The 25,837-nt window shown below is 45.9% G+C and overlaps 1 protein-coding gene across 1 annotated transcript in view; it reads right to left on the reverse strand.

Moving 5' to 3' along the window:
- Positions 1-25,837, reverse strand: part of myo9bl (myosin IXb-like) — a 57,001-nt gene that overhangs the window by 7,331 nt on the left and 23,833 nt on the right. The window contains exons 5-26 of the mRNA XM_085348752.1: positions 13,803-13,897; positions 10,718-10,780; positions 9,607-9,706; positions 8,342-8,442; positions 7,901-8,030; positions 7,725-7,814; positions 7,463-7,579; positions 7,219-7,353; positions 6,776-6,897; positions 6,532-6,673; positions 6,249-6,444; positions 5,735-5,810; positions 5,229-5,321; positions 3,458-3,571; positions 2,663-2,702; positions 2,446-2,568; positions 2,274-2,354; positions 2,016-2,126; positions 1,726-1,851; positions 1,487-1,636; positions 1,245-1,405; positions 53-1,150 (exon numbers count right to left, since the gene is read on the reverse strand). Of these exons, the coding sequence (XP_085204878.1) occupies positions 53-1,150; positions 1,245-1,405; positions 1,487-1,636; positions 1,726-1,851; positions 2,016-2,126; positions 2,274-2,354; positions 2,446-2,568; positions 2,663-2,702; positions 3,458-3,571; positions 5,229-5,321; positions 5,735-5,810; positions 6,249-6,444; positions 6,532-6,673; positions 6,776-6,897; positions 7,219-7,353; positions 7,463-7,579; positions 7,725-7,814; positions 7,901-8,030; positions 8,342-8,442; positions 9,607-9,706; positions 10,718-10,780; positions 13,803-13,897 (3,464 nt within the window). The remainder of the gene's footprint in view (positions 1-52; positions 1,151-1,244; positions 1,406-1,486; positions 1,637-1,725; positions 1,852-2,015; positions 2,127-2,273; positions 2,355-2,445; positions 2,569-2,662; positions 2,703-3,457; positions 3,572-5,228; positions 5,322-5,734; positions 5,811-6,248; positions 6,445-6,531; positions 6,674-6,775; positions 6,898-7,218; positions 7,354-7,462; positions 7,580-7,724; positions 7,815-7,900; positions 8,031-8,341; positions 8,443-9,606; positions 9,707-10,717; positions 10,781-13,802; positions 13,898-25,837) is intronic.

The following is a 25,837-nucleotide window of genomic DNA, read 5'->3' on the forward strand; positions in this document are numbered from 1 at the left end:
CGAACTGAACCAACTGTTGTAAAGTAGCTTCAGCCAGCAGAATGAGACGTACAGCTTTTTGGTCTGTTCTCTGCTTTGAGGTGGAGAAGGGCTGATGTTCTCAGAGAGCTCCCCGTTGTTACTCCTCCTCCCCCTCCACTTTTCCGGCTTCTCCTTTATCGCCCCAGGCCGACGCTGCAGATTTACCGCGCCGACATTCTCGCTGAGGCCGTTTCTCTCCGACAAAGAGTCGGCGGGCGCCAGAGGTAATGAAGACGGACGGACAGGACCGGCGGAGGGAGGAGAACTTTTTGCCTCCTTCTTCGCTCCCTTGTCTTCCTTCACTTTCCAGTTCACAAAGGTGTACTGGTCCAGCTCCTTGCTGTCTGAGCGCTCTTTTAGCTTCGATGGCTCCTGGTTTTTGCTCTTCGGCGTGGTCGTGGGATCCTTGTTGGTGGATGAAGACGAGGCGACTCGCTCGGACTCTCTGCGGCTGTGTTCCAGCCCTCTTTGCCTCCTCTGCTCCCTCTTCTCCTGGCTCCTGGTTGACAGGCCCCTGTTAACAGTCGAAGATTGTGGTCTCTTTTGTTCAGCGTTTGGAGGTGTGGAGGTTGTGCTAGCTTCTTTATCCTCACCCTCAGCTGGAGATGTGGGCGTAAGTGCACTGGAGATGAGCCTATCAGAGGGCAGATCAGCCTTTGACTCTTCTAGTGTTTGGCTCTCCAGATCCTCCTCCTCCTCATCCAGCTGGGGTCCAGCCTCAGCTTGGTTACTGCAAGCTTCCGAATGCATTGCCTCACGCTCCAGCTCTTTCTCTTTGCCACGTTCTTCCTCTGAATTTGAACTTCTATTAACATCTTCACCCTCCTCTTCCTCCTCTAAACCCTGTGCATTGAGGTTTTTATCCAGCATCTCCTCAGTGACCAGCTCTATATCCGAGTCCTCTCTCGTTTGAGGTTCCTCTGCAAGTCGTTGCTCCTTTGCTTTCCTGGCTGCCTCTTCTGCCCTTCTCCTTGCTGCTTCTTCCATTCTTCGCCTTTGCTCCTCTTCTGCTTTTCTTCTTGCCTCTTCCTCCTCTTCCCTTCGCATCCTCTCTTCTTCTGCAGCCCTCCTCCGAGCCTCTTCTTCCTCCTCCTCTTTCTTCCGTTTCTCCTCACGGATTGAAAGGCACCTGAAATGCACAGCAGATAATGCGACACCAGACTGTCAGCGTCACCTCTCACGCAGCAGATTACACAGGCAGCCCTGCCGAGTGTGTTTTCTACCTTCTGCGTGCAGAGTGTCCTCTGACCAGGGCCTGGATTTTGGTAGCGCCTCTTCTTTGCTTGGCGTACGCCGATCTCTGTCTGTGGCCTCTCCACACCGCCTGGATCAGGGTGGCCGCCTGCCGTCTTTGCTCCTCTCTGCGGTACCGACGCCATGAACGCTGAGAGAGAGGGCGACGGTGAAAACAATCAGCACCGTTCTTAAAATACCTCCCAGAGTTTGGAATCGGGTCTGTGTTTACCTGGATCGTGACGGCCGCCTGCCTCATTTCTAGAAACTCTTTCCTCTGCAGGTGAGCTCTGACCCAGCGCTGCAGGAAGATGATCTTGCGCATTACGTCCTTGTGCAGCACGTCCTGCAGCTGCTGTCGCTCGAGCTCTTTCAAGAACACCTGAAAGGACAAAACACACCAGGGTGGCATCACGAATGTGGATGCTGGTGTCTGCAGGACCACGTTTATAGGAGCGTAACAGGTTGTACCTTTGTTTTGCCTATCTGGTATGTGGTCGGGTTGAGGCCCATCTTCTTCTCAAGCAGCGCTGAGATGTCCTCTTTGCAGGCAGTCGCGTTCTTTGGCAGCAAAACCCTGAACTGCTCCATGAAGTCCTGCAGGAACAGAAAAGCATATGAATACAGCAGGTGGAGCAGTTTCCACTTCTGTTTTTCACATGTGCCCTGACGCAGACCAGAATATTAACATCTAATCAACATGAAAATATGAACTCCGCGCCTGAAGTAAATTTCCCAAAGGAAGGGCACGTTTGCAATACCTGGAATGTGTACTTGGCTCCGTAGCCGGACCTCCTGATGCGAACGGTCTCCAGCATACCCGTGTATCGCAGCTGCTGCAGCACCAAGGCTTCATCCAGATGCATCTCCTTCTGCTCAGTTTGACATAAATACCCACGATCCTCATTTACAAAGTGGTAACAATGTGACGAGTTCTTGTTATTAAAAGCACCAAGAATTTACGCTGTTATTGCATTTAAAAGGAAAGAAAACATCAACGACTAAAGAATCGCGCTTACCTTCTCAGCATTGGAGCGGATACACCGAATGAAGAAAGGCTCGGCTCTGTTTAGAGTCTCTAAGAGTTTGGTCAGAGAAGTCTGAGGACAACAAAAACAGCGGTTTGCCGAAGCTTCGCAGAGGCGATTGTTTGCAAGCACAATGTGCAGATAAGGTTACAGGTAAAGTTACCTGGAACTGGGCACTGATGCTGGGAGGCTTCTTCTTCTTGTGCAGGTGGAGCAGAGACTTGGTAGTGCGATCCTGCAACGTCAGGCTCACGATGAACTTTAGAGATCGAGAATCCAGCAAACTCTGCAGAGCAATAAATGGAAGATGAATTCCTTTGCTTGCAATCTTCAAACTGAGGAAGAGCACAATCTCAGGTTTATCTGCCTTTACACTTTACCTTTGGGATGGGTTGCCTTATTTTGATGCCCTTGTTTTTCCTGCAAAAAGTGAAGAAACAAACTTTGAGTCTGACGGACAGAAGTGCTGAACGCCTGACGACTTAATGAGGAAGCGGATGATGTACGTGAAGGCCAGGTTAGTATGGATGGGTGACTCCTTCATGCGCAGACAGTGATGAACATTAGGCTTGGACCTGAATCGGATGAATGACGAGCGCGAGAAGCAAGACTGATGAGAAGGTGAGTGACGAGGGAAGGACGACAGACAGAGGAAGAGGAAGTATGCTGCAGGAGACGGGATGTAACTCTACACAATGAGCCCAGCAGAGGCTCGTACTCAGACGTACTCTCTCTTTCATCACTGCATAAAAACAAAACCCTAAACTTCAAATCCTCGCCGCTGCTTCTGCTGTAAAATGTAACATGCTGCAAGGCTGCTGGGCCATTACGTCACAAGATGCTCTGAAGGACCTTGCATGCCAACAGTCTAGAAATTCATGCAGCAGCAAAAGTATTCATGGCGTTTCAGCCTTCAAGAAACCTCGGCACCTACACACCAGAGCTAACAATATGAAAACGCAATAATGAATATTTTATTTGATCAAATCACATCAGACTGGAATCATCTGGCTTTAAATGTGACCGCGGAAACTAGTCACTGCTGGAAATATCGACTCCAGCTCCAAACACGTGTGATCTACTTTATTATTTAAATAAAGTTTAACATGAGCATGGTCTGCCTGAGCTGCACTGATCTGAGCAGGAGCTGATGCCAGGTCTGTCTGCAGACTCACTGAAGGACGTGTCGCGGGAAGCGGAGGCGACCCCAGGACTGCAGCAGTTTGCGAGGGTCCTCACCATCCAGCTGCAAGTTCTTAATGGAGCTGATGATCTCTGCATGCATGTTTCTGATCACACCGCACGCACACGCACAATCGGCGTAAACAGGGGGGAGGGAGGGGAAGCAGGAGAGGTGGGGGGGAAACAGAGAAGGGGCAAAGAAGGAGGGAAGGAAAAGAAGTAAAGCGGGGTGTGACAAAACATCTCTGTTAGGAAAACAAACCACCAAAAACACACACTCAGGAGAAACGTCAGCTTTCACACTGTGAAGAATGACCCACAAAACCTTTAGTGTTCATGTAGAAGGAAACCACAACACACAGACACACAACCAGGAAGCTATGAAGCCCTATAAGAGCAAAAAAAAGGACACAGAGGTCGGGAGATACAGGGTCGGACGCACACACACACACACACACACACACACACACACACACACACACACACACACACGCACATACACGCACGCACGCACATACACACGCACACACACACGCACGCACACACACACGCACGCACACACACACGCACACACACACACACACACACACGCACATACACGCACACAGACACACGGACACACACGGACACACACACACGGACACACACACACAGACACACGGACACACACAGACACACACGCACGCACATGCACGCACGCACAAACACACGGGGACACACACAGACACACACGCACGCACACACACACACACGCACGCACGCACACACACACACGCACACACGCATGCACGCACACACACGGACACACACACACGCACGCACGCACATAGACATACGCACACACACGGACACACACACACGCACAGAGACACACACACTCACGCATGCACATGCACGCACGCACAAACACACGGGGACACACACTGTGGTGAGATCACATGCAGAGCTGCTGTTCCCTCTGTCTCCATGCTGCGGCTGTTACTGGCTGTGTGGCTGCTGGACGTCCTCTGGTACTTCAACAGAGGCCGGTGAGGTTAATGGAACACGGGGCTTTTCCGTGCCTCAGATCTAGTCCATGCATTACTTTTGCAGTACTTACCACGACTGGACATGAGAACAGGAGGTCAGACAGTGAAGGAACAACAATTAATGTGCCAGTGAAACATAACCTCTGCAGCTCACTGCTGCACATCTGGAAAGCGTCGGGCGATTGAATGTTGGTGAAAACTGAATTTAGGGTGTTTTTGAAACATAATTTCAGACCTGCAAGCAGGAGGCAGAGGTCTCAGCAGACCAAAATATCTGTTATGGTTTTGTTCCAGTCTCTGAAAGCTCTCAGTCGTCTTTGTGTGTGAGAGCAGGGCTGTCGGCACCTGCACCAGTGTCTGCGAGCGCTTCCTGATGCAAGTAATCCAGGTGGCTAATCAGAGCGGACCAGCTCAAACACTGTCCTGCGCTCTACAGCAAGAATAAATACGAGGAAGAGGGATTATTGCAGCTGGGGGTTTACAGTGAGGGAAGACGAAGCACGACTCTGCTGAGCTCAGTTCGGCTGCTGTGCTGGGCTGACTCCATATTTAAGGGAGCAGACATTTTAGCATGTAACGTATCCGAGTGCTGTGGTTGGACAGCTCGGATGATCGCTTTGTTTGTAAACGAGAGCAAACTCAGAAAACGGCACAAAACAAAACGCAGTTCCTTCGTGTTTGGCCTCGTGCTCTCTGGTGTCTCACGTCTCTCCCCTGGCCAAACAAATTCACTTACTTCTTACTGTCAAAGCTAGCAAAGATGTCTTCAAAGGCCTCTAGAGGGCGCTCCTCTGAGTGATCAAAGTAGAAATCGAGCATAGAAGCTCGTCTGTGGAGGGGAAACGGAGAGGAGAGAACCGCACACACAGAGGATATGGGTGACGGAGGTAAAGTGAAGGAGGATTTATCTTTAGTGGCGCTGGTGAGAGATGCGTCTGTGCCAGTGCTGAGGATTCAATTCAAATTAGACAGTAACAAAGCAGAAAGGATCAATGTGGAGGTCCAGATCTTTCACCTCCAACAGGAAGCTGGTGTGTGTGTGTGGCAGCTTCATGAAGGGTGAACATTATGTTGATCCCGTTTAAAATAATCAGTCTGTGCTTCGTGACAATAACACCGTTATTAGCTGCCACGTCCACAGGCACAGATTTCCTCCAGAAGAGCCTGAAGGTTAAAAAACCAGCCCGAGCACGACACCCAGAAGGCGAGTTTCATAGTTTCGTGTTGAATTACGTTACTTACTTGTACATTCTTTCTATTGCGGTATTGCACCGCTGAAGCTCTCCTAAAGGAGTTCTGGTGACTGGACGGATAACACCTGACACCCCGAACAAACACAAGAGAGAAAAATCATTATTAACATCGGGAAAGCCGTTCGATTTCAAAGTTTCTGGCAGGAAAAAGGTGTTATCAAAGTCACATGACTCTTTTTTGTGTGTTTAGTATATTTAATCCTGATAATGCAAATAAAAAGGCAGCAAATCAGACTTGTGGGAACAGTTTTGGAGAAACTTTAGCCTCAACTCTGCAGGCTGCATTACTTCTATGTGCACAATGACGGAGCAGAGACACTGCAGCAGTGAAAGTCATCAGATCGCTTACTTTCACTGAAACCAATGCAGTCTTTTATAATTATCAGCTTAACAATTAATTCATCTGCAGAATTCAGATTATTTTGCAGACGATTCATTTCAGTTATTAAGATTAATCATGTGCTAAATAATTAATCTGGCATGTCTTCACACTAATAACACACCTGCAGTTTTTGCTGCCCAGGTGCGACCGGCCTCGTTGAAAGCAGCGAGGCCCCTGATCGTAGCTCTCAGGATGCCCCATCGAAACATGGCCACCGGGTCCATGCCTATGAGCTGCCGCACGTACGCTCTGTCGCTGCTCCGCAGCAGCGCCACAATGTCCGGGCGCATGTGGTCTGTGTTCTTCTCCCGGAAATCCTGGTGAGGTGAGAGGCAGTTACGAGTGAGACACAAACCCTCGCACTCAAACCGAGGTCCAATCGTCCTTTTGTCTCCACTCCCTACCTTGATGTGATATTTTACTTTCCCAGCAAAGTGCTGGATGACGAAGGCGGGCTCCATGACCGGCGTGGGGACAAAGTATTTGTTGCACTGGTGCTGCTGCTTGAATTTGGCTAATAAAGTCTCATCTGTGGCATGTGGAAAGCTGGGTCACAGACACAGAGAAGAAGGAACGATGAGAGAAGCACAGATTAAGGAAAAAGAAAATCAGGATAAATCGACGTCGATTAAAATAAACTTTTCTTACTTGCTCTCCTCATCCAGGAGGTAGAGCAGGCCAGTGGGTTTCTTGCTGATGAGATGGATGCAGCCCACGTTGTCTATGTAGTCGATGTTGTGCCAGGTGATGCCCTCTGCTTGGTACTCCTCCTGGATGCGACAGGACAGAGCATTAAGAGGTTAAACGTGTCACCGCTGCTCTTTTAACCCAAATATCTGGATTTTTAGTCTCAAAAAGAAACAAACTGCACCATCGTGTGACTGCAAAGTTATGTTTGACTACAAAAATGCAATATTATTACAATAACTTGATTTATAAACCAGCACGAACTCCCACATAACGGTTCTCCTCCGCGGAGATCGGGTAATGTTTGGATGAGTCATCCTTCACACGCTCGTTATTATAAACAGAGAGTCTGAGGCGCTCGAAGGCAAACCTCCTGACAGTGCAGCGTCCACTGCACGTCTCACCTGCTCCAGATTGAAGATGTGATGGTTGAAGTAATACTGCAGCTGCTCGTTTGCATAGTTGATGCAAAACTGCTCGAAGCTGTTGGTCTCAAAGTCCTCGAAGCCAAAAATGTCCAGGACACCGATGGATAAGCACTGGAAAACAACCAGAACGCCAAGTGAACGCCAGCGCCAAGCGAACAAAGGGAGGCGACCTAACTGGACTTTTCATGTCTTTGCACTTTCTGATGTGTGTGTTTCTTACTGGAACAGACTCCTCCATGTCTTTCTTATTGAGCAGTGCGTGATTGATGCGCAGGACAATCCAGTCAAATAAGGCGCTGTACAGAGATTTGGCCATAGAGTCTCGTGCTGTGATGGCCTGATAGGAGATAAAAGAGGGGGCGATGCACAGAGCGTTAGAGGCAGAAAAACCCAGAACACACCAACAGGAAGAAGAAATCCAAAGCACGAATAAAGAGGAAGTAGACGCTAATGAGAGACTGCACTGATGCTCCTGAGCCCACCTCAGAGTGTCTGTAGGGCAGGATCAGCTTGTCGTTGACCGTCACCGTCTTCCTCTTAGTCAGCGCCTCCACCAGCAGCTCCTCTTTAACCTGAGTGACATCAGCAGTTTAACAGTGGCAGCCGCACACACCTACACAAACTGAAGCACGGAGTCACAAACACACATTCAAGTTACCTTTAGTAGGTCAGAGAGGGTTGCCAGGACCTCTGGTGGGCCCACGTCCAAGCCTTCATCTCGGCCCGTTGCCTTCTTCGTGTAGGTCACGTTGCCAAGGTACAGGATGGCGGAGAGCACAGAAAAGATCCTGCGACACAATAATAACAATGACACACTTTAGAAAGAAGACAAACATGAGACACGTGTGGTGCTGGTCTTCAGCCCGAGCGTCCCTTTGAGCTGTGAACTGAATAGAGCCATTGTAGTAGCTGCACGCCGTCTCTAATAAACTGGCTGATTGGCTCATTAGCTGCAGAGACTGCCAGGCTCTGAAAAGTATCTTTGTTGTAATCTGGGGCTGGTAATGTGACTCAGTGCTCACACTAACATAACTCGTGTTTACAGGACTGAAGGCAAAGATGCTTCTGCGTGGAACAGCGAGGCTTTCACTTCACTTACTGTTTCTTGGTGGCGGGAAGGAAGCCGACCATTTCCATCGCCTGCTGCAGCCGTTCAAAATCGTGACGCAAATCTTCCTCATCTTCAATCTTAAAATTTTGCTGCGAGGAACAAGAACGAGGCAGTTATCGAGTGTTTGGAGATGGAAATAAAAAGGTGAAGCGCAAAACGGACACACGGGTGAAGGACGGAGGCGTGTGAAAAGCAGGTGGAGGAGAGGGGAATAACAACGAGAGAGAACAAAGAGCGGCTCATTAACATGCAGGACACACGGACTGCAGCTTGGCTGCATTCATGAATATATCAGGTCACTCAAAGGGAAGCACGGTGTGACTGTAGTGCAGGGGTCGGCCACCTTTCTGATGACGAGTGGCGTCTAAAGTTCCCTCAGACGTCACTGCGCCATAGCAACCGTGGCATTAGCAATACATGTAATAACGCTCTATATCAGTGGTTGTGTTTGTGTGTATTTCCATGGTGCTGATGCTGAGCAGACAGATCCCTGATGCGTTTGAAGCGTAAAAACTGCCAGCTAGCAACGCCTCTGTCACCGGTAGGCGGAGTGATTTTTAGCCAATTACAAGCTGAATCTGGTAGTTGGGGTTGTTAGCTGAGATAGCGTCATTAAGAAGCGGCACAACTAACGTGTCTACGCGAGCTAATCTGCGATGTGCACCGCTGGCCCGGCCATTTATTTTTGATGCACCTTCTCAGATTAACTCGAGTGCTCAGGGTGGCCGACCCCTGCTGTAAAGGCCACGCCCATGACCAGGTTCAAAGGTTAAAAATCAACAGGAAAGTTATTTGGTGGGCCGAAAACAGGAGACTGAAATTAAATGGAGAAAATAGTTTAGATAGGAAAGCTTGCTGATTCCTGATCTATCAAAAGAGACGTCACACTTTATCTGAAAATGCTTCATTTTAGGTATAAATGAGCTCATCAGCCGTCCTGATGAGTGTAACTCAAATCTGATTCCTTAATACTTAAGAAACATTTCCATTGCTGGTGGAAAAAACCAAAAGCAAAACGTGAGCCTGCTATGAAACATTAAAATGATGCAGGCAGCTTCCTAAATAAAACCTGCTTTAAATGTTATCTTAGCTAAAGCCCAGCTGCAGATCGAGCAGATGCTGTGGGCCAAAACACCAGACAAATATTTTAAATAAATAAATGTTGTTCATTTCCATATTTATCACATTTGTCACAGGCGGCCCTGGAGGAGGGCGACTGAGGCCCCTGTGGTGCCGGAGCAGCGACTCTGTACCTGCTTGAGGTAGAAATAGTCTTCAGGCGGCAGCAATTTGAACTCCTTTCGTTCTTCCTCTGAAGCGCCCAGCAGCAGGTAGTAAAACACGTGATAGTTCCTGGAAAAGGAAAAAAAAAACATGAACTTTACACCAAGTTATTACTGAGGGAAAAAGTTCCCTTCATTTTTATACCATTGCTGTTCATTAGTAGATGTACGAGCTTATGGCCACAAACAGACTGAGTCAACACACTTTATAAAGTCTGAAGCTCGGTGCTGTTTACAGAAGTTTTCCACTGGCGCTATCAGCGAGCAGGTAGCTTTGTTGTATGAGCACACGGGAGTAATGAGTTTCCACACTTATCACTAAGAAACAATAACACCACCCAGCAGACGCACCGTCAACTGCAACTGCAACTATGTGATTAACGGCGCACACGGAGCAGGCGGCAGTGGGCGGGGGGTAACGTGACGTAATCGGCAGCAGTAGGTGAACAGATTTTCCAAAACTAGCTGTGAAAACCTCGACAGGAAGCTCGTCTCCCACCTAAAAACAGCTACTGGAGGCTTTTCTACACACACGAAGCATCAGCTGAGCTCCAGAGTTTAAAGTGTGTTTTTAAGGACAGATACGCACACCTCCATGTGGCAGACACACAAAGGATAAACTAGTGTCAGTCCCACTTTTTAGATTATACTCTTTTAATCTTGTGTTTCTTTTAAAGATCATCATCAGCATTCAGCAGGAACCACTGATGTTAATGTCAGTTTATCTGTGACAGTCGGCCTCTTCCTTTGACTCACTGATAGATCCCACAGAGAAAACAGAATGATGAAGCAGGATTACGTCGCTCTGACTGCGTTTCTCAGTTACCAAAGTGAAATAACTGTTTGCATATTAGTCACACAAGCAGCGACAGACTAGCAGTCTAGTTGGTAGGAAACAGTGCAGTGAGCAACACGAGAGGCAGCGTCAAGGCGACGAGTTGGTTTCAATGTGCAGCAACGAATCTTCTTAACTGTTGGTCAAAACTTGCTTTTCAGTGTTTATTATCTGCAAATAAACACAACTGCAGGTCCTGGTTATATAAGACGACCTCATGAGGGTCAAGACCCCGTCATTCCTCACCTCTCATTCTTCTCCCTAGAGACCAGACGAGACTTCTCCAGGAGGTACTTCTCCACCACTGCCCTGCAAGATGGAGAAAAACACAGTGAGGGGGGAAGGATGAGAAAAAGCAGAAGGAGGATGAATCATCTGATCTAAAAAAGGTCACTCGGCTGTGTCTGTGTCTCCCAGGTCACTTGTGAAAGTGGGCTGCTAATAAAGACTGAGGGGAGGAGCAGGGGAAGTGAGGGCAGATGGTCAGAACAATCAAAGAGGGAACAAAGCTCTCAGATATGGTTGGACGTGTGTCATCACACAGCAACACGCCGGCCGCAGACAGCTTAGGATTCATGTATTTGACTGAATAGGAGACGGAGGGCAGTGAAAAAGCAGGCTGTGTTTTCACTGCAGTCGACAGATACGCAGCTTTATTTACCTGCTGCACCAGGCCAAGGCCATAAAGTTTGCCAAATCAGATTTTATAAGTCAAAGTTGGTTTTTCAGTAGCCAAGCAAAAACAGCACTGACGCCAGTCCTGACACTAAGAATAGAGCTGTGCTGTGAGAAACCGGCTTGCAGCTTCGACTAGAGACAGACAACGTAAAGTTAAACGCTAGCTTACGTGCTCTGTGACGTCGGGGTGTAATCAGTTGTGCCCATCATGACCACAAAAACACCCACAAAATGCTGTTTATCATTATTATTGTAACAAACAAGATCGTCTGACGGGAATCCTGATCACGCTGCCCACAGATACTGAGGTAAGTTGCACTTGAACCTGTTAGAGGCTTCTGCAAACGTCTGAATGTGCACAGGCATGCAGGGGTGTCCAAGCAATACAACAGATGGTGCATCAATAACAATCCCTACTCATTAGCTGATCTGAGAACAGCTGATGTTTGCTGAACGTGAGCTGAAGAAGGTTGAGAGACGGAGAGCATAAAAACATGCAGACTGTCGGTCAGTTCAGAGAGCCGAGGCGAGCAGCAGCTTCCTCTTTGCTGATCCACTCCACTGGAGACGGAGAGACACACAGCCTTTGTCAAGTCTACAGAGCAGAGCTGTGGTGGCCTCCTGAGTCCTTAACCGCCTAGAAGAGTCTACACTAGAAAGAATAATGGTGGTGAAATATGCTGGGCGGTGTGCTTTGAGTAGATATGATATGTTCTGCAAGATAACGATCTTTGGTGGGAATCACAGAAAAGCCTCAGCCTGCTAAAATCGACTCCTCGGATCGAATTACAGAGCTGAGGCTGAGCAACGAGAGCTGGTGCTATCAGGCTGGGGATACCCACCTAGTGTGGAGCTGAACATCGTCAGCACAGGCATCAACGTGTTTATTCACCGCCTATTTTTAGGACCAGAGAATTAATCACTGTGTCAGTCATTAGTCTGAACACTGTACTAAATGTTCGCTGCAGTTAAACAGGGCTCTAGAGTGCGACTAAAAAAAAAATATTTGGTTGCACCTGTGCGACCAAATGTTCAGGTAGCAAAAAATAAATAAATAAATAAATAAAAATCTGTAACCTTCCCTGTGGTCAACAGACACACATTTTGCCCCTATCGTGGACTAAACCAATCAGAGATAGTCAGGGGCGGGACCTCTCTGATTGGCCGTGGTCCAGTTGAAAGTGCAGGTGGAAGTGGGAGGTGAGTAGCTTGAATAAAGCGATATCAATTCATTAAATCCTGAATAGACTTTTAAATATAACTGTGTTTTGCCAGAAACACCAGATTCTCAGATTAAAGCTCACAAAACCATTTCAACAACAACCAAACAGCAGATGAGAGCAGGTACACGGACTCCACACAAAGACGTAAACACAGACCGACGCATCAGAATCAACTTTGTCTTTCTCGGCTTTCTCACCCGACGGCCCGCAGACGGACACGCTGTCGGAGCTCAGCGATCCTGATGCATCAGGTCCGCGCTGTGTTTACGTCTTTTTGCGCTGATTCTGAGCTGCAGGTTTTGTCTCTCCAGCCAAAATCCACCGAGCCAGCAGCAAAAGAAGCAGCAAACTGCGCTTCACATTTAATCAATGTCGTCATGAATTTTGCTGTTTTGCTTCCACGACTATTAAAATCACACTTCATGCACAGCTAGCTCTCTCTCTCTCTCTCTCTGTACTTCAAGAACAGTTTCCCGTCTCCAATCTCTGTTTTCTGTATTATTCAGTCGCTTATTACCCACCAGTCTACCGTTGTTTACAGCGCTGTGTCTAGAAATTTAAACTTTATATGCAGAACATTGTAGAATATTTTTAAGGTTTTCTGCTATAAAAAGCCAGACCAGGAAAATCTCCTTCATGTTTTTCTGTGTTTTATTCTCAGTTACTTTCACACAAAGGCATCTGCTGTGATGTTCACAATTCTGATGAAGTCAGTACTGATAAATGATCAGAATTATAATATTTCTGACTCTTCTGGCTAAGTTGAATCGAATCGGGACTTTGAAAACCAGAATCGAATGGATTATAGAAATCAGTGATGATACCCAGCCCTAGTGAGCAGCCTAGGCACGACAGAAGTGGATGTAGCTGTAATAGGAAAAGAACTATTGCTAACTTTTCTGTTAAGGCCTGATCCTTCTGAAATTCATAGCCAGTGCTCTGACACGGTGTCATCAATCTTTGAATGCTGAAAAAGCACAGTGTATCCAGACAAACACATTATATTACATAAATTATTAGAAAATTTGTGTGCGCCTAACTTTTGTGCTGGTACGCCTAACTTTTTAAAGTTAGGCGTACCGGCACGCCCATGGCAAAAAGTTAGTCTAGAGCCCTGTTAAAGCTCGACGTGTTGCCTTTTTTTTTTAAAGACGCTGAGCATCTGTTCCTCTGCCTTGATGAGGAAATGAGGAAGTGACACGGCTGACCAGACTTTGATGCAGCTCCTAACCAGAGTCTGGCTGCTGAGAAAAAGGAAGGACATGCTAGTGGTTGCAAGTTTCAGTCCATATACACACAGTGAACATAGGAAGGCCCATGTGACGCGGTAGAAAAGTAAAGAGGAAGACGCAGCGCTGTAGAGAACACACACGCACGCACGCACACACACACACACATACACACACACACACACACACGGTGTTACTTACCCTCTGACCACGCCGCTCTCCAGATAATTAACCTGGATGAATTTGCCAAAGCGGCTGGAGTTGTTGTTGTGGGCTGTCTTGGCGTTCCCAAAGGCCTGGAAGAGAGAAGAGGATTAAAGTCAACTACACAGAGCGCATCGATCTAACCAATCAACAATTTAGCCCAATGTTCTGGTCAAATAATGAGAAAAAATGAATTTAAGTGGTTAAAACTGCAGTCGGGCTTGTGTACAGGAGAAGACATCAGAACACACAGCACTACCAAAGTCATTTAAACCTCTGCAGCTTTTCTTTAAACTGTTAACCTTCAAGCCATCAGTGGAATCAGGACCTTTGCTGAAGTCACAACAACCCTCCGTAACTACAAAGAGGCTGCACAGTCCTGGGTTAAACCTTGTTTTGAAGCTGAAACTGTAGAAGCGGGTGGGAGTGAGTGGGGTAAGCATCTGCAACTCATCTGAATTTGCCCTTTTCTTACTCTCATTGAATCGCTCTTTGCACCTCCTCGGGGTCAATGTGTGTGAGAAAGCTTAGGTCAGAAATGATAAATGAGGCTGGGGCAGACCCTCTGTACGGCCGTGTCACACCAACGTTTCTCTCCAGGTCTCGGGCCAATTGCAACCCAGCCAGAGGCGCAACGACCCCAGGCTCACCCAGCCTCTCTGAGGCGCCTTGTTTATTGCACGGATACGTTACGAGAATAGCACGTTTTCCCCCTCTTCATGATGAGATGTTCACATGGTCACACACAAACACAAAACAAGGCCACCACAGGGGAAGTTGACTCAATGCATGTTAAATAGGAAGTACATTCTGTTTTGTAAGGCGGTCGCAGGGTGAATTTGATACACTGGTGTCGGGGAAGATTGGAAAAAAGACTGCAAGTGCGTGCACACACACACGCACGCACACACGCACGCACGCACGCACGCACGCACGCACACAAACACGACTGAGATTCCTTAGGATGAACCGTTGACCCATTTTCTTTTCTCCTGCATATTTACACCCCTTGTGCTTCAGCTCTGTCCGTGCACGCTCATCTGCTCTTTTTTGTTCTTTAAGCAAGAACAACTTTGATCAATTTTTATGTTTTAGTGCAAAAAAAGAACTCAAAATGTGATTTTAATATTGCCTTGAAGGAAGTGAGGGAAGAGTTGTTACTTGTTGATGGATGATGAAAGATGCTCACATGAGGTGTGTGTGTGTGTGTGTGTGCACGTGCGTGCGTGCGTGCGTGTGTGTGTGCACGTGAGTGTGTGTGTGTGTGCACGTGAGTGTGTGTGTACGTGAGAGACCAGAACAGTCTGCAGCTCTGAACTTGCTCAGACGGGGCCTCCACTCACCCACTCACGAAGGTTTTTCCCCTTTTTTTCTGCACACAATTTATCCAAGCTGTCTGCTTGTTCAGATCAACCATGCAGTTGTTTTTATTCTGTTTGCTTAAATGGTTTTCTTTCTATTTCTTCTATTCCCTATATGAAGGTCAGTAAATGTGTTCGGTGTCCAGCACCAAACCCTGGGAAATCTGTGCAGGACCCAGGCTGCTGCACGGAGGGAATTCTAAACATGTTGCAGCATCATTCGTATTCAAACATGCCCTTCATCAGCTCGTCTGATTGGTTTGAAGCGCAGCAGGTATGAGGAAATACAGCAGCTGTTTCGCTGCACGTTGTCTATGGAAAGACGAGGCCTAATAGGAACTCTTACGCAATATGGTTTGCCCTCAACAAGTTCATAAAAGAAGCAGAAAAAGAACGAGGTGGAAAAAAGGCACAACTAGGTGAAAGGGACCTTGGCAATCTACAGCGAGTGCACGCGCTGCATACAGAGAGCTTTCAGCCCACTTCTGTGTGTTTAGTCATTTATTTTAAATGAGCCCACATCCAAAGTATGAACTCCAAATGTGAATAGACGAAGCAGACAGACATTTAGATAAGCATTCAGAGTGGTTGTGATGTGTTTTTGTCCTTTCTCACATTCAAAATTTAATATTGGTGAAACGATCCACCTGATATGAACCGTTTAAAAACATGTGGTTTCGACAGGCCGCAAAATCTGCTGTCAGTGACTGGACATCAAATATCTTTGGGACTTATCCTATGTTAGCTTCAGCAGAGCCAGACAGGTACCTTTAAAGGTTAATCAGCTCCATAAGGAATGGAATTTTAAAACAGTCCCTCAAAAATGAAAAACATATGCGGGAGACCGTGTCATCACACAGCGCACATTTCTCACTGATTTCGACCTGCAGAGAGCCGGTTTCACTGGTATCCAACTCCCCGTACATTCCCACTTTATCAGAGAGCCAGACCTACCAGTCTGAAGACTCACATCCCTATTTAGACAAGCTCCTCCCACACACACACACACACACACACACACACACACACACACACACACACACACACACACACACACACACAGAACACTGGGGGAGTGTCTTTCACTGTGCAGTTCATGAGCAGTTTGTCTCAACAAGCGAGTGTGACATGATATAATTTAAACACAGCTTAAACATGAGATGTAGTGAAAGCCTGCATAAACATGAAGAAACCAAAACAAAAGAAAACCCAGCGTGGAGGGAAAGTTTGATTTTGCACAAGATTGGATGTTTTGTGACTTTGCTGCCCTGAAAGTTGTTGTATTTCCCCATTTTCTGCATAGTTTTAGCGTGCACACTGACGCCAAAGCGGAACGTTAAGACAACTTTGTAATCAGTGAAGATGTGTCCCGGAGCATCGCTGCATCCTTTCAGGTTTTACAGTTCAAAAGAGCTTCAGTTAAAGTTTCCACAGGCGCTGCCTCGCTACAGCAACTGCCAGTTCCCACATTCACAGCGGACAACGGCAGTCACTCATGCAGAAATGACTCAAAGTGCTAGGTGGACATGTTTACTCGTTTGGCAGCAGAAAGTTTAAACTAAAAACTATATCTGTCATGTTTTTGAAGCCTTAGACACACTCATCTATTACCGGTTACATTGGAAAACCAAGCAGCAGGGATCTATATCATCGCTGGCATAACGCTGAGGCGAGGCTGATCGGTGCTTAGAGACAAAATAATCGCTTTGTTGTTGACATGAATGTGAGAAATGCTTTGGAGAGATCACATGATGTTGGCAGCGATTGAATCCAACCACATCTCTGCACAGTTCTTGCTCTAAGCTTGGCTTCAGGCTGCCAATATATCCCACTGACTACGCTTAAACCCTTCGAGCTCGTCTGAACCGCCGACAACGAACGGATTCTTTCAAGCATCACAACGCCGTCGACGTCAGAAACAAATACTTCCATCTCCTGTAATCTTTCTAGACAAAACAAACACAATGATGCCGGTTTGGACAGAGAAAAGTTGTAGAAGTAATTTTTGGGGAGTTTTCTAATTAGATTTATTGATTATTACAACAATCACACACAGAAATGGCAACTTATGCTTTTAAAAAGTATCAGAATCAGAATCAGAAACTTTATTGTCATTGTCATGAGAACAACGAAATTAAGAATGGTCCCCAATCATTGCATCATCCCTAGCAATATCAAAATATAAATAAAACAATAAAATTCAATAAATAAAATAGATAGAATACTTAAAATACTAATAAGATATAACAGTAAAACATTCACATACATTCCCACACACATGCTTCAGACCGTGCATAGATTAACACAAGAGTGGCGTGATGGACATTTTTTTGTAGTATTCAGATGTGTTATTGCAGTTGGATAACAGCTGTGTTTGAGTCTATTAGTCCTTGCTCTGATTGCCCTGTACCGTCTGCCTGAGGGCAACAGTTCGAACAGGGAGTGGCCAGGATGTGAGGTGTCTTTTATGATGTTTTGGGCCTTTTTAAAACAGTGGGCGTTGTGTAGAACTTCCAGTGTGGGGAGAGGGCAGCCAGTGATAGGGCAATTATCACCTGGCAGCTACACAGCACTAAATCAATTCCTGGATGCATGGTGGTAATAAAGCGGTGGTGGTAGTCGTGGTCGAGGGGAAAAAGTAATCGCTTCAGTATGCAAAGGCTGATTGTAACAAATTCTCCCTATTATTAGCAAAGCCTGGAAAGCAAATCAGAAACTGACAGAAACCAACTTAAAAGCTAAATGATGGAGTTTTGCTCTGGTGTAAAAAGTCGTTTTTAACTCTAAACCATCTGCGCCCAACTTAAGTTTCACAATAAACTGCACAATTGTCTATATTTTAGGAACAGGATCTAAAAATACTGGCACCTCCGCAGAAGCACAGGCATACTGAATCTGCAAGCAGGAACAGCTACCACGAGAGGAACCAACCGGCGGGGTCACGAGGAGTCATTCTGCACAATCCATGAAGGAGGAAACGGGCACACACGACTTTTTCTCCGATTCTCATTTAGTGCAAGAATGTCAGCAATTCTGATCTTTGTGAAGTGTGTTTAGTCTGAACTAGGGTTAAGTGACGAGCGCAGCTGCCGAGTCGGTCGTGGAAACGGCAACAAGCGGTGATGATGAAGGAGGCGCAGAGTTAAAGGATGCATCAGCAGGAACATCGTTTCAGTCTGCTGCGCGGGAGCATTTTGTGCTCTCCAAAGATGACGGCGGATAAACTGAGCGCGCTACCACTGTGCAACACGTGGGGCTCATGCTATCGGCGGCACGGCACCTACGGAGACATCGCCACGGTGTGTTTACTGGCAGCGCAAGGAAGACAGCCGGGTAGGAAAGAACAACGTCTACTCCCTGCAGCTTTTAAACAGTCAGGGCTAAAAGCTACAACCAAAGCAGGAGTGTGGGAGGTTTCACAGCTGAGGATGCAGCCTAAAGCTGCTGCAAAGCATTCAGGATTTCAGGGTATCAATGAAGTAACAATATCCCCTCCAGATGACGCTTCAGAAAAGACACAATGAGGAATTTTTACCACACCACGTGGAGCTCTTACTAAAGCAACCTCTGACCCTAACCTGCAGAACCACTGAGTTTTCTGTTTACATCGCAGCGGAGATGGACCGTGAAACTCTGCAGGCTCGGCCACACACGTTAGCGTCTCGCTGACGCGCCGACAAACGGTGACGGAATGGAAATGAAGGGCAAAAGCACATCCCTGTTATTACAGACGAAACAACAACACAACAAATGCAATCAATGCAGCAGCTGAACTGGGGCGTCAGATTGTGTGTCTCAGTAAAACAGGCTCCTGTTTGTCCACTGAAGCACAGCAGCCAGCCGTGCCCTGAAAACCGAGCAGGAGAAGCTGGAATGGCCTGTTCACAAGCACGTGACATGCTGGAGCGCTATGTAGAACAGCAGGAGAGTCTCATGCACAGAAACTATGTCAAGGATACTGGAGAACCTAATTAAGGTTCTCAAACCTCTGAAGGGTACAATGACTGATGAGCACAGAAACCTATCAGCCCTTTGCAGAAGGTTATATTGAAATCCATGACAGCTCCACCATCACAGAGCTACAGTCCTGGACGGCAGACGCAAAGATCTGCACAGAGCCGGATCCTGGATCCAGGATGTAAGTTAAAGCGCTTTTAGGGTTCACAGACTTCAGAACTATTTCCTCTTTTATTTAACGAGACAATCTAAACCCACAGCAGTTCATTCTGATAATCACAGCCGATATGCCACAGTCAGTCCAGTCTGTGTGATGACCTTGCACAGAAGGTATCAAGCCTGCTGTCATAACTGATAACGCATCTGCAGCTTCTGAAGGAAGGCCTTTGGTCCAGAGCCTCGGCGCCGAGTTCAAGAGGAACCTCCCACTGCAGCCATCAGATTTCTGACATGCCTTATTTTTTCAGGCTGAATAATTTTTGATGATCATCTTTGATGGTCATAAAACTTTTTCCAGTGTTGCACTCTGCAGAAAAAAAATGTTGCTAAAGCCAAAGTGCTGCTCCCACCTCAGAGCCTTTTTGGGTCCATCTAAAACAATAGATGTGAGTCGGCAAGGCTGATTCATCGGACTGAAAAGTAACATTAAGCAGGACATGAAGTGAAAAGGTTCAAGAGGTATGTTAAAGTTTTCATGCACCAGTTTTGCTCCTCTTGTGGTTTGGTGTTTTACCAGATTGGAGTCATTTTAAGCCACTCCACCCATGTCTAGATGGGGACCACATCAAACCCCAGCCTGTGGTGTGGTCACAACACACGAATAGACCCTGAAGTGGCACAGCTGACATGTACTGCTACATGTCAGCTGTGTGCGGACTGCAGGGCGAAGCATGTTCTGCTTTTCAGCAAGATGCTGAACGGTATGATTACAGGAGGCCTCTGCATACGTGTGCGTTTATAGGACGGCTGACTCATGGGCTGGCACTGTGACTTAATCACAGTAATGCCAGCTTTCCCCAGACTCACACACAATGCCACCCAGCCTGAATAACTACTCATAAGCAAGAGATAAACAATGGATCAGCAGATGCTATGGCCTCCTCTGCACTTCCTGAACTACAATACAATACTCTGGCCTGCCCACACCCCTCAAGACTCTGAGCTAACAGTAGACAGAGTTACTGCTGCTACTTCCCATGTCGTAGCGACTTCCTGTTTGGTGCTTCGGGATAACAGGAACTTCCTGTCTGAAAGAGTGAGCGTGGCAGGAGGAGGCTTAGGATCTGAAAAAGGCATATGTGCTTGAGTAAGATGTTAAGCTTCCAGCACAGAGCTTTATATTACATAACCAACAGGCCACCTATATTCACGCCTTTATTTAAACTGTTCAACATTTCTCAACTAATTTCTTTGAATATGTGTCACATTTTAAAACGACCACATTTAGAAGAGAGAGTGACAGGTGAAACGTTCAGCTGGTACTTTCACTTAAAATAAATAAAAAACTAGAATTCCACTCGAACGCCGATCTGTGCCCTTCTTAGACGGGCTGATTGTGCGATTAATCGCACAACGACCCACATTACTCATCACATAATTGCATCAAAAGACACCGAGGCCACAAAAAGACAGCTATTTGCCATAACTGCCAGTTGTTGTCCACACTGTACGGTCCAATACAAGCTAAGCCAGCACATATTCCACGATAATAACTGTATGATTATTAGTGTGATGACAGAGCGGTGCAGCATTGTGCGTCTGTAGGAATTCACTCACTTTCAGAGGCAGCTTCAATTAGAAGAACTGAAGTTCTGCTGGTTTCATTATCCATTGTGTGTTACAGCAGGCACACATCCTGTTGCTACTTACAGTGCTGAACATATTCATTAGACCACCTGCCATAAAAACACATTTTTCTGTTTAGGAATGCAAGTAAATAACTGATTTGGTATCTAAAAATAACAATGTGCTTTACTATTTTTCTATAAATTCACAGATGGCAACAATTCTATTTTAGCATTAAAAATTAGGATCTTGCACTCACTAGTGGACTGACCATTAGAGAAACAACATTTATGACATAACTAAGGAATAATGGAGTCTCTCATATCAGGAGCTTTCATCTGCATGAGAAAACAAACTGTTTGCACAGCGTTGCCTGGCTTTCTCTGCATCCGTCTGCGGGACCACGATTGACTCAATCATGCTTTTATCCTGAGCAAACTGCTAATATGCTTGTGTTGTTGAAATAAAGTATTCAGCAAAGTGTTGCAATGGACTAGAAACTGTTTGTATTATCACTTTTTTTTTAAATAACTGAGAGACTTTAATTCTCTTTCCAGCATGCATGAATCTGCACCAGAATATAATCAAAATATTTTGTCTGTTCTAAAGTTTAAAGCTGCATATTTCACCCTCTCAGGAGTATAAGATCATTCTTAACCACAGCTTTCAAACGCACAGTTCTCCTATATGAAAGCCATCTTGCTTAAACAGAGCCAGGCCCTACTGGCAAAAAAAGAAAAAGATGGCTTTAAAGTCTGGCAAAAGAAAACAAAGAAGCCAAAAGAACCACGTAAGAGAGGCTCAACCAGTCGAACCGGTTCACGAGTGGAAGCACAGCTTTATTGCTTTTCTGCAGCTTGAAGCTTTTATTTGTTCCATTATTTTCAGGACAGAGGCTGAAAAATTAAAGAACAGAGCAGCATATAGAAAAAGGGGGGCGCTAAGTAGGACAGGAGCTTTGCAGATGGTTTCAGGTTGTGGCCATTCATTCTGCCAGCAACAGCACGCAGCCAGCACCACACATGATGATCTCACCTCGTCAAAATGTGGGCCGGACCTTTAGGCCTCCCCTATAGCTCGATGACACACACGTGTTCAGATACACAGTCACACACTTTCCACTGCTGTAACCTGACCAGCCTCCAAAAAAGGAACCAAATTAAATCCTTTTGTAAAAATTCCTCCATTTGGGCAAAAACACTAAAAATAGTATAGAACCCTCTAACGACGTCGACAGAGCCGTGAGCGCTACGAACCTTAAAACGACCAGAACTTCTACACTCATTACTTAGGAGGTTCATCCAGCTCAAACACAACCTGACTAAAGTAAAAGAGATGATGAATAATCACTCAGGCTGAAAGGGTGAGTGACCAGTCAGATTACTGAGGCCAGATTCTTCTTGTAAAACAATAAAGAGGAGGAACTATTACGCTATGACAGTTTAGTTATTAAGAATTCTTGGATGAACGGTCGTCTTTGGGTCGCCTTCTTTGTCAAAAATCACCTTATTGATTTACTTCTGTGCTTTGTGTCATTATGTTGGTGACTCACCCAAACACTCCTAAGCTTCTGGGTTTGGACTGCTGCTCTGACAATCTGTAAATGTTTGGATTAGAGCTGGGCGATAGAACGATAACGATATGTATTGCGAAATAACTTTTTCTCGATAGAAAAATGTAACTATTGCGATAGGCCTCATCGCTCTTGTCCTCTTAAAAAGAAGAACAGCCAATCCAAATTAAGTAGCGCAGAGCCGAACCAATCACAGCCGCAGCGTCACGTCACGTGACTTGTTACGTACAGGACAAGTGCCAAGCCGCACATGCGTATTTGTTTGGGAAGCAGCCAGCCGCCGTGGCGTCCGGGTAATGGAGGAAATGAGTGCGCCGACTAGAGAACGGTCACGCTCTCGGTTGATTTAAGGTTACCGAAGAGAAAACAGATGATGGTTCCAACGCCGGAGAGATTGTCGAACGGAAGAGCCACAGAAGTCCCGTAGTGTGAAGGTGTTTCGGCTATTTCAAGTCTGACAAAAAACAGAGTAGCTGCACTGTAAATGTGCCGAAAGCAAGTCTGGAAATACAATAAAGCGGTGCAGCTCAGTCTCTGACTGGAAGCGCTGATTCGTCATTCGGCTTTTGTCAGACTAAAGTAACTGTTAAAACTGTTTGAAAAGCTCAGCTATACAACAAGGAGAGATTGAGAATTTCCTTTTAGTTCTCAGTTTATTTGATATTGACAAAAGTTAGTCAGTTTTGTCTGTTCTTCTGTAAAACAAACTAAGATTTATTTTTAGAATTAATATTTTGTTTCTAAGTGGAATTGACAATTTAGTCTGTTTCGTTTGTTCTATTTTGAAACTTAAACGCTTTAGCGGCTGCCTTTTGTGTAGTTTGCAATATTTGCCTTTATTTATCTGAAAAAGTCTCATGTTCCTTAAGTACATCTACCCTGTTGAACTTATTATGGGAAATAAATATTTTAATAAAAACAAGCTGCTGGTTATTTCACATTTTACTTGTGAGCAACGGCACATTTAAATCTTACAAATATAGTTATTTGGCTTATATCGTGATAGATATCGTTATCGCCTGAAATGAAAAAAACATATCGTGATATGAAAAAATCTCATATCGCCCAGCTCTAGTTTGGATGCAATTTTTAATACTTATTCCTTGAAAGACGGCGAGACATCAAGTCTGTAGAAGGAGAGCCCGAGTAGCCAAACCACGATGCTGCCTCCGCCGTGCTTCACAGCTGGGTGAGATCCTCCAAACATCTTTGTACATTTTTGCCACAAGTTCGACTTTTGTCTCATCTGTCCAAAGAGAATTGTGATGCGGGACAGCCAGGTGGCCGTTTGTGCCACGGTGGTTTCCTTTGTGGTCTCCTAACCAGTGTTTTTTCCATACTGGCCAGACCAACAAGTATTTCAGCAAGCTGCAGATATTTTTATTCATGAGGTTTTTCATGTTTAAAGAACACCTTCTTACAAATTAACTGTATTTTCTACAGAAAAGTTTCAGCTATCGTTGTAACACTTTTTCTAAGACCCTTCCTAAGTTGTTGCGCCAGCACACCTCACACATTCAACCTCATGTCCTTAATTGGAACAAACAACTACAAGAAGCTTTTAGAGAAGTCGTTAGCACAGAGATCAACTCAACAATTCAGCCTGGACTGCATGTTCGCCATGTGCCTGGTATGCCTGCAACCTATAGACGCACACATTAAGGTAACAAGTGATCTGAAACTGGCCGCCTTCCTCTATTAGCCTCATATCCTGCCACCTGCCCTGAATTTGATAAGCAGGAGAAAAATGGATGCATGGCATTTGGCCCATATTTAATAAGTAAACACTGCAGAAATTCAAAGGGTTCCCATTACATTTGTGTGGTATTGGTATACAGGGAACATTTGATTTCTGAGTAAAGAACATTTGCTTCATGTCAGCCATCTCAGCCATTTTCACATGAAGAGTCTTTCAGCAGGCTAACGCTAAGGAGCAAACCTTAAAAACACTAAAGTTTCCACGTCTCTAAGTAAAACCCATCTTTAGCTGCTGTAATGATGCCAAGAGGAAATGCACAGCTGGTCAATATCCCGGGCGATTGCGTGACTGGTCCCAGATGCAACCCAACCCGATCGCCATTTCCTCCGCTGACCAGGCCAGTAAAGGCCAAACTCGTCTCCCTGTCTGGCCCTGCAACCACAGCTCTGGACTGACATAGCACACACCCATTGCATTCTGGGAGTAAACGGCAGAGAGGCACTGTGTTTGCCAGAGGGACCAGAACTCTGCTGATTGAAGGGGAAAAGCCTCTGCTGCCTCCTCCCCTTCTTCCCTCAACCTGCCATCCAGAACCAAAGACTCTGACAGAGTGACACACATCAAGGGACCCAGGCTGCGCTCATTCAAATGCATCTGAATAAAGCAGCAGCAGTTCTGTGAGGAAGAGCTCGAATACTGAGTCAGGGGTGGCGTCAGAGATGGGACAGATGATAGATGAACACACTGAGTTACTGCAAGTTATGGCAAACCCTCTGTTCTTGCCATTCAGCCAACAGCTTGTGGCCAGTTCTTGTTAAACTTCTTTTTTTACTTAGTTCTGTTTCCAAGCAGTGCGTGCTCTACAGACTTACTTTCAGAGATCGGGGTGGGGGGTTCGCTTCTCTGCACCATTTTGTGCTCTGAATAAACCACATTCCACATGCGGCTGTTCTGACTAGAGGTTTATTTTTAGCCCCACTTCTGCAACATTAAAACTGAAAAATATGTAGAGATTTACTTCCAAATCAGGACCGAGAGTAATCGCTTCCCCACTCTGACGAAGGCTATCAAACTAAAAACAAGTAGTGGGATTTCTGCTTTTTGTCTACTTGGCATTTAGGTGAATGTGCAGCAGGGCTTTCCAGCCTGAAATCTCATTGCAGCCGCAGACAGAAGCTTTTTATCTGTCATCATCTGCACACAGCATCATGGTGAATTCAGTCGATGCTGCAGGGCTAACACACTGTGGAAAATATTCAAAGCTGACTTAATCTACAAAATACAATGTAAGACAACACTCACTGCTTATAAGAGAGTACAAAGAGACGATGATGTGAATGCTGAAAATGACTTTACAATAATAATGCTGCTCGAGGTCTGACCAGAGGTAAATTCTTCCATATGTGAAAGTGGAGGAGACCCCGTTTCTCATTACGCCGATGAAAAATAAACAAAACCAAGTCGACTCTGTTCTTTGCCACGTAGCTCCGAGTTTCAGCTCGAGCAGAGGCAACAGCTGCACGTTATGCTGCAGCGCTTTGTTAAAACAATGTAAAAGTAGGCAGCTGTTAGCGTTTACCTACATATTTGCACGATTTATGTTTTTTATGTTGTTTTTTAAACTGTGATAGCAGCCTGACGGACAGAAGACTTCGTG

The sequence above is a fragment of the Diplotaxodon limnothrissa genome, linkage group LG23 (genome assembly GCF_057381915.1).
Source record: "Diplotaxodon limnothrissa isolate DT_005_m linkage group LG23, D_limnothrissa_male_GT1.1, whole genome shotgun sequence".
Lineage (NCBI taxonomy): Eukaryota > Metazoa > Chordata > Actinopteri > Cichliformes > Cichlidae > Diplotaxodon > Diplotaxodon limnothrissa.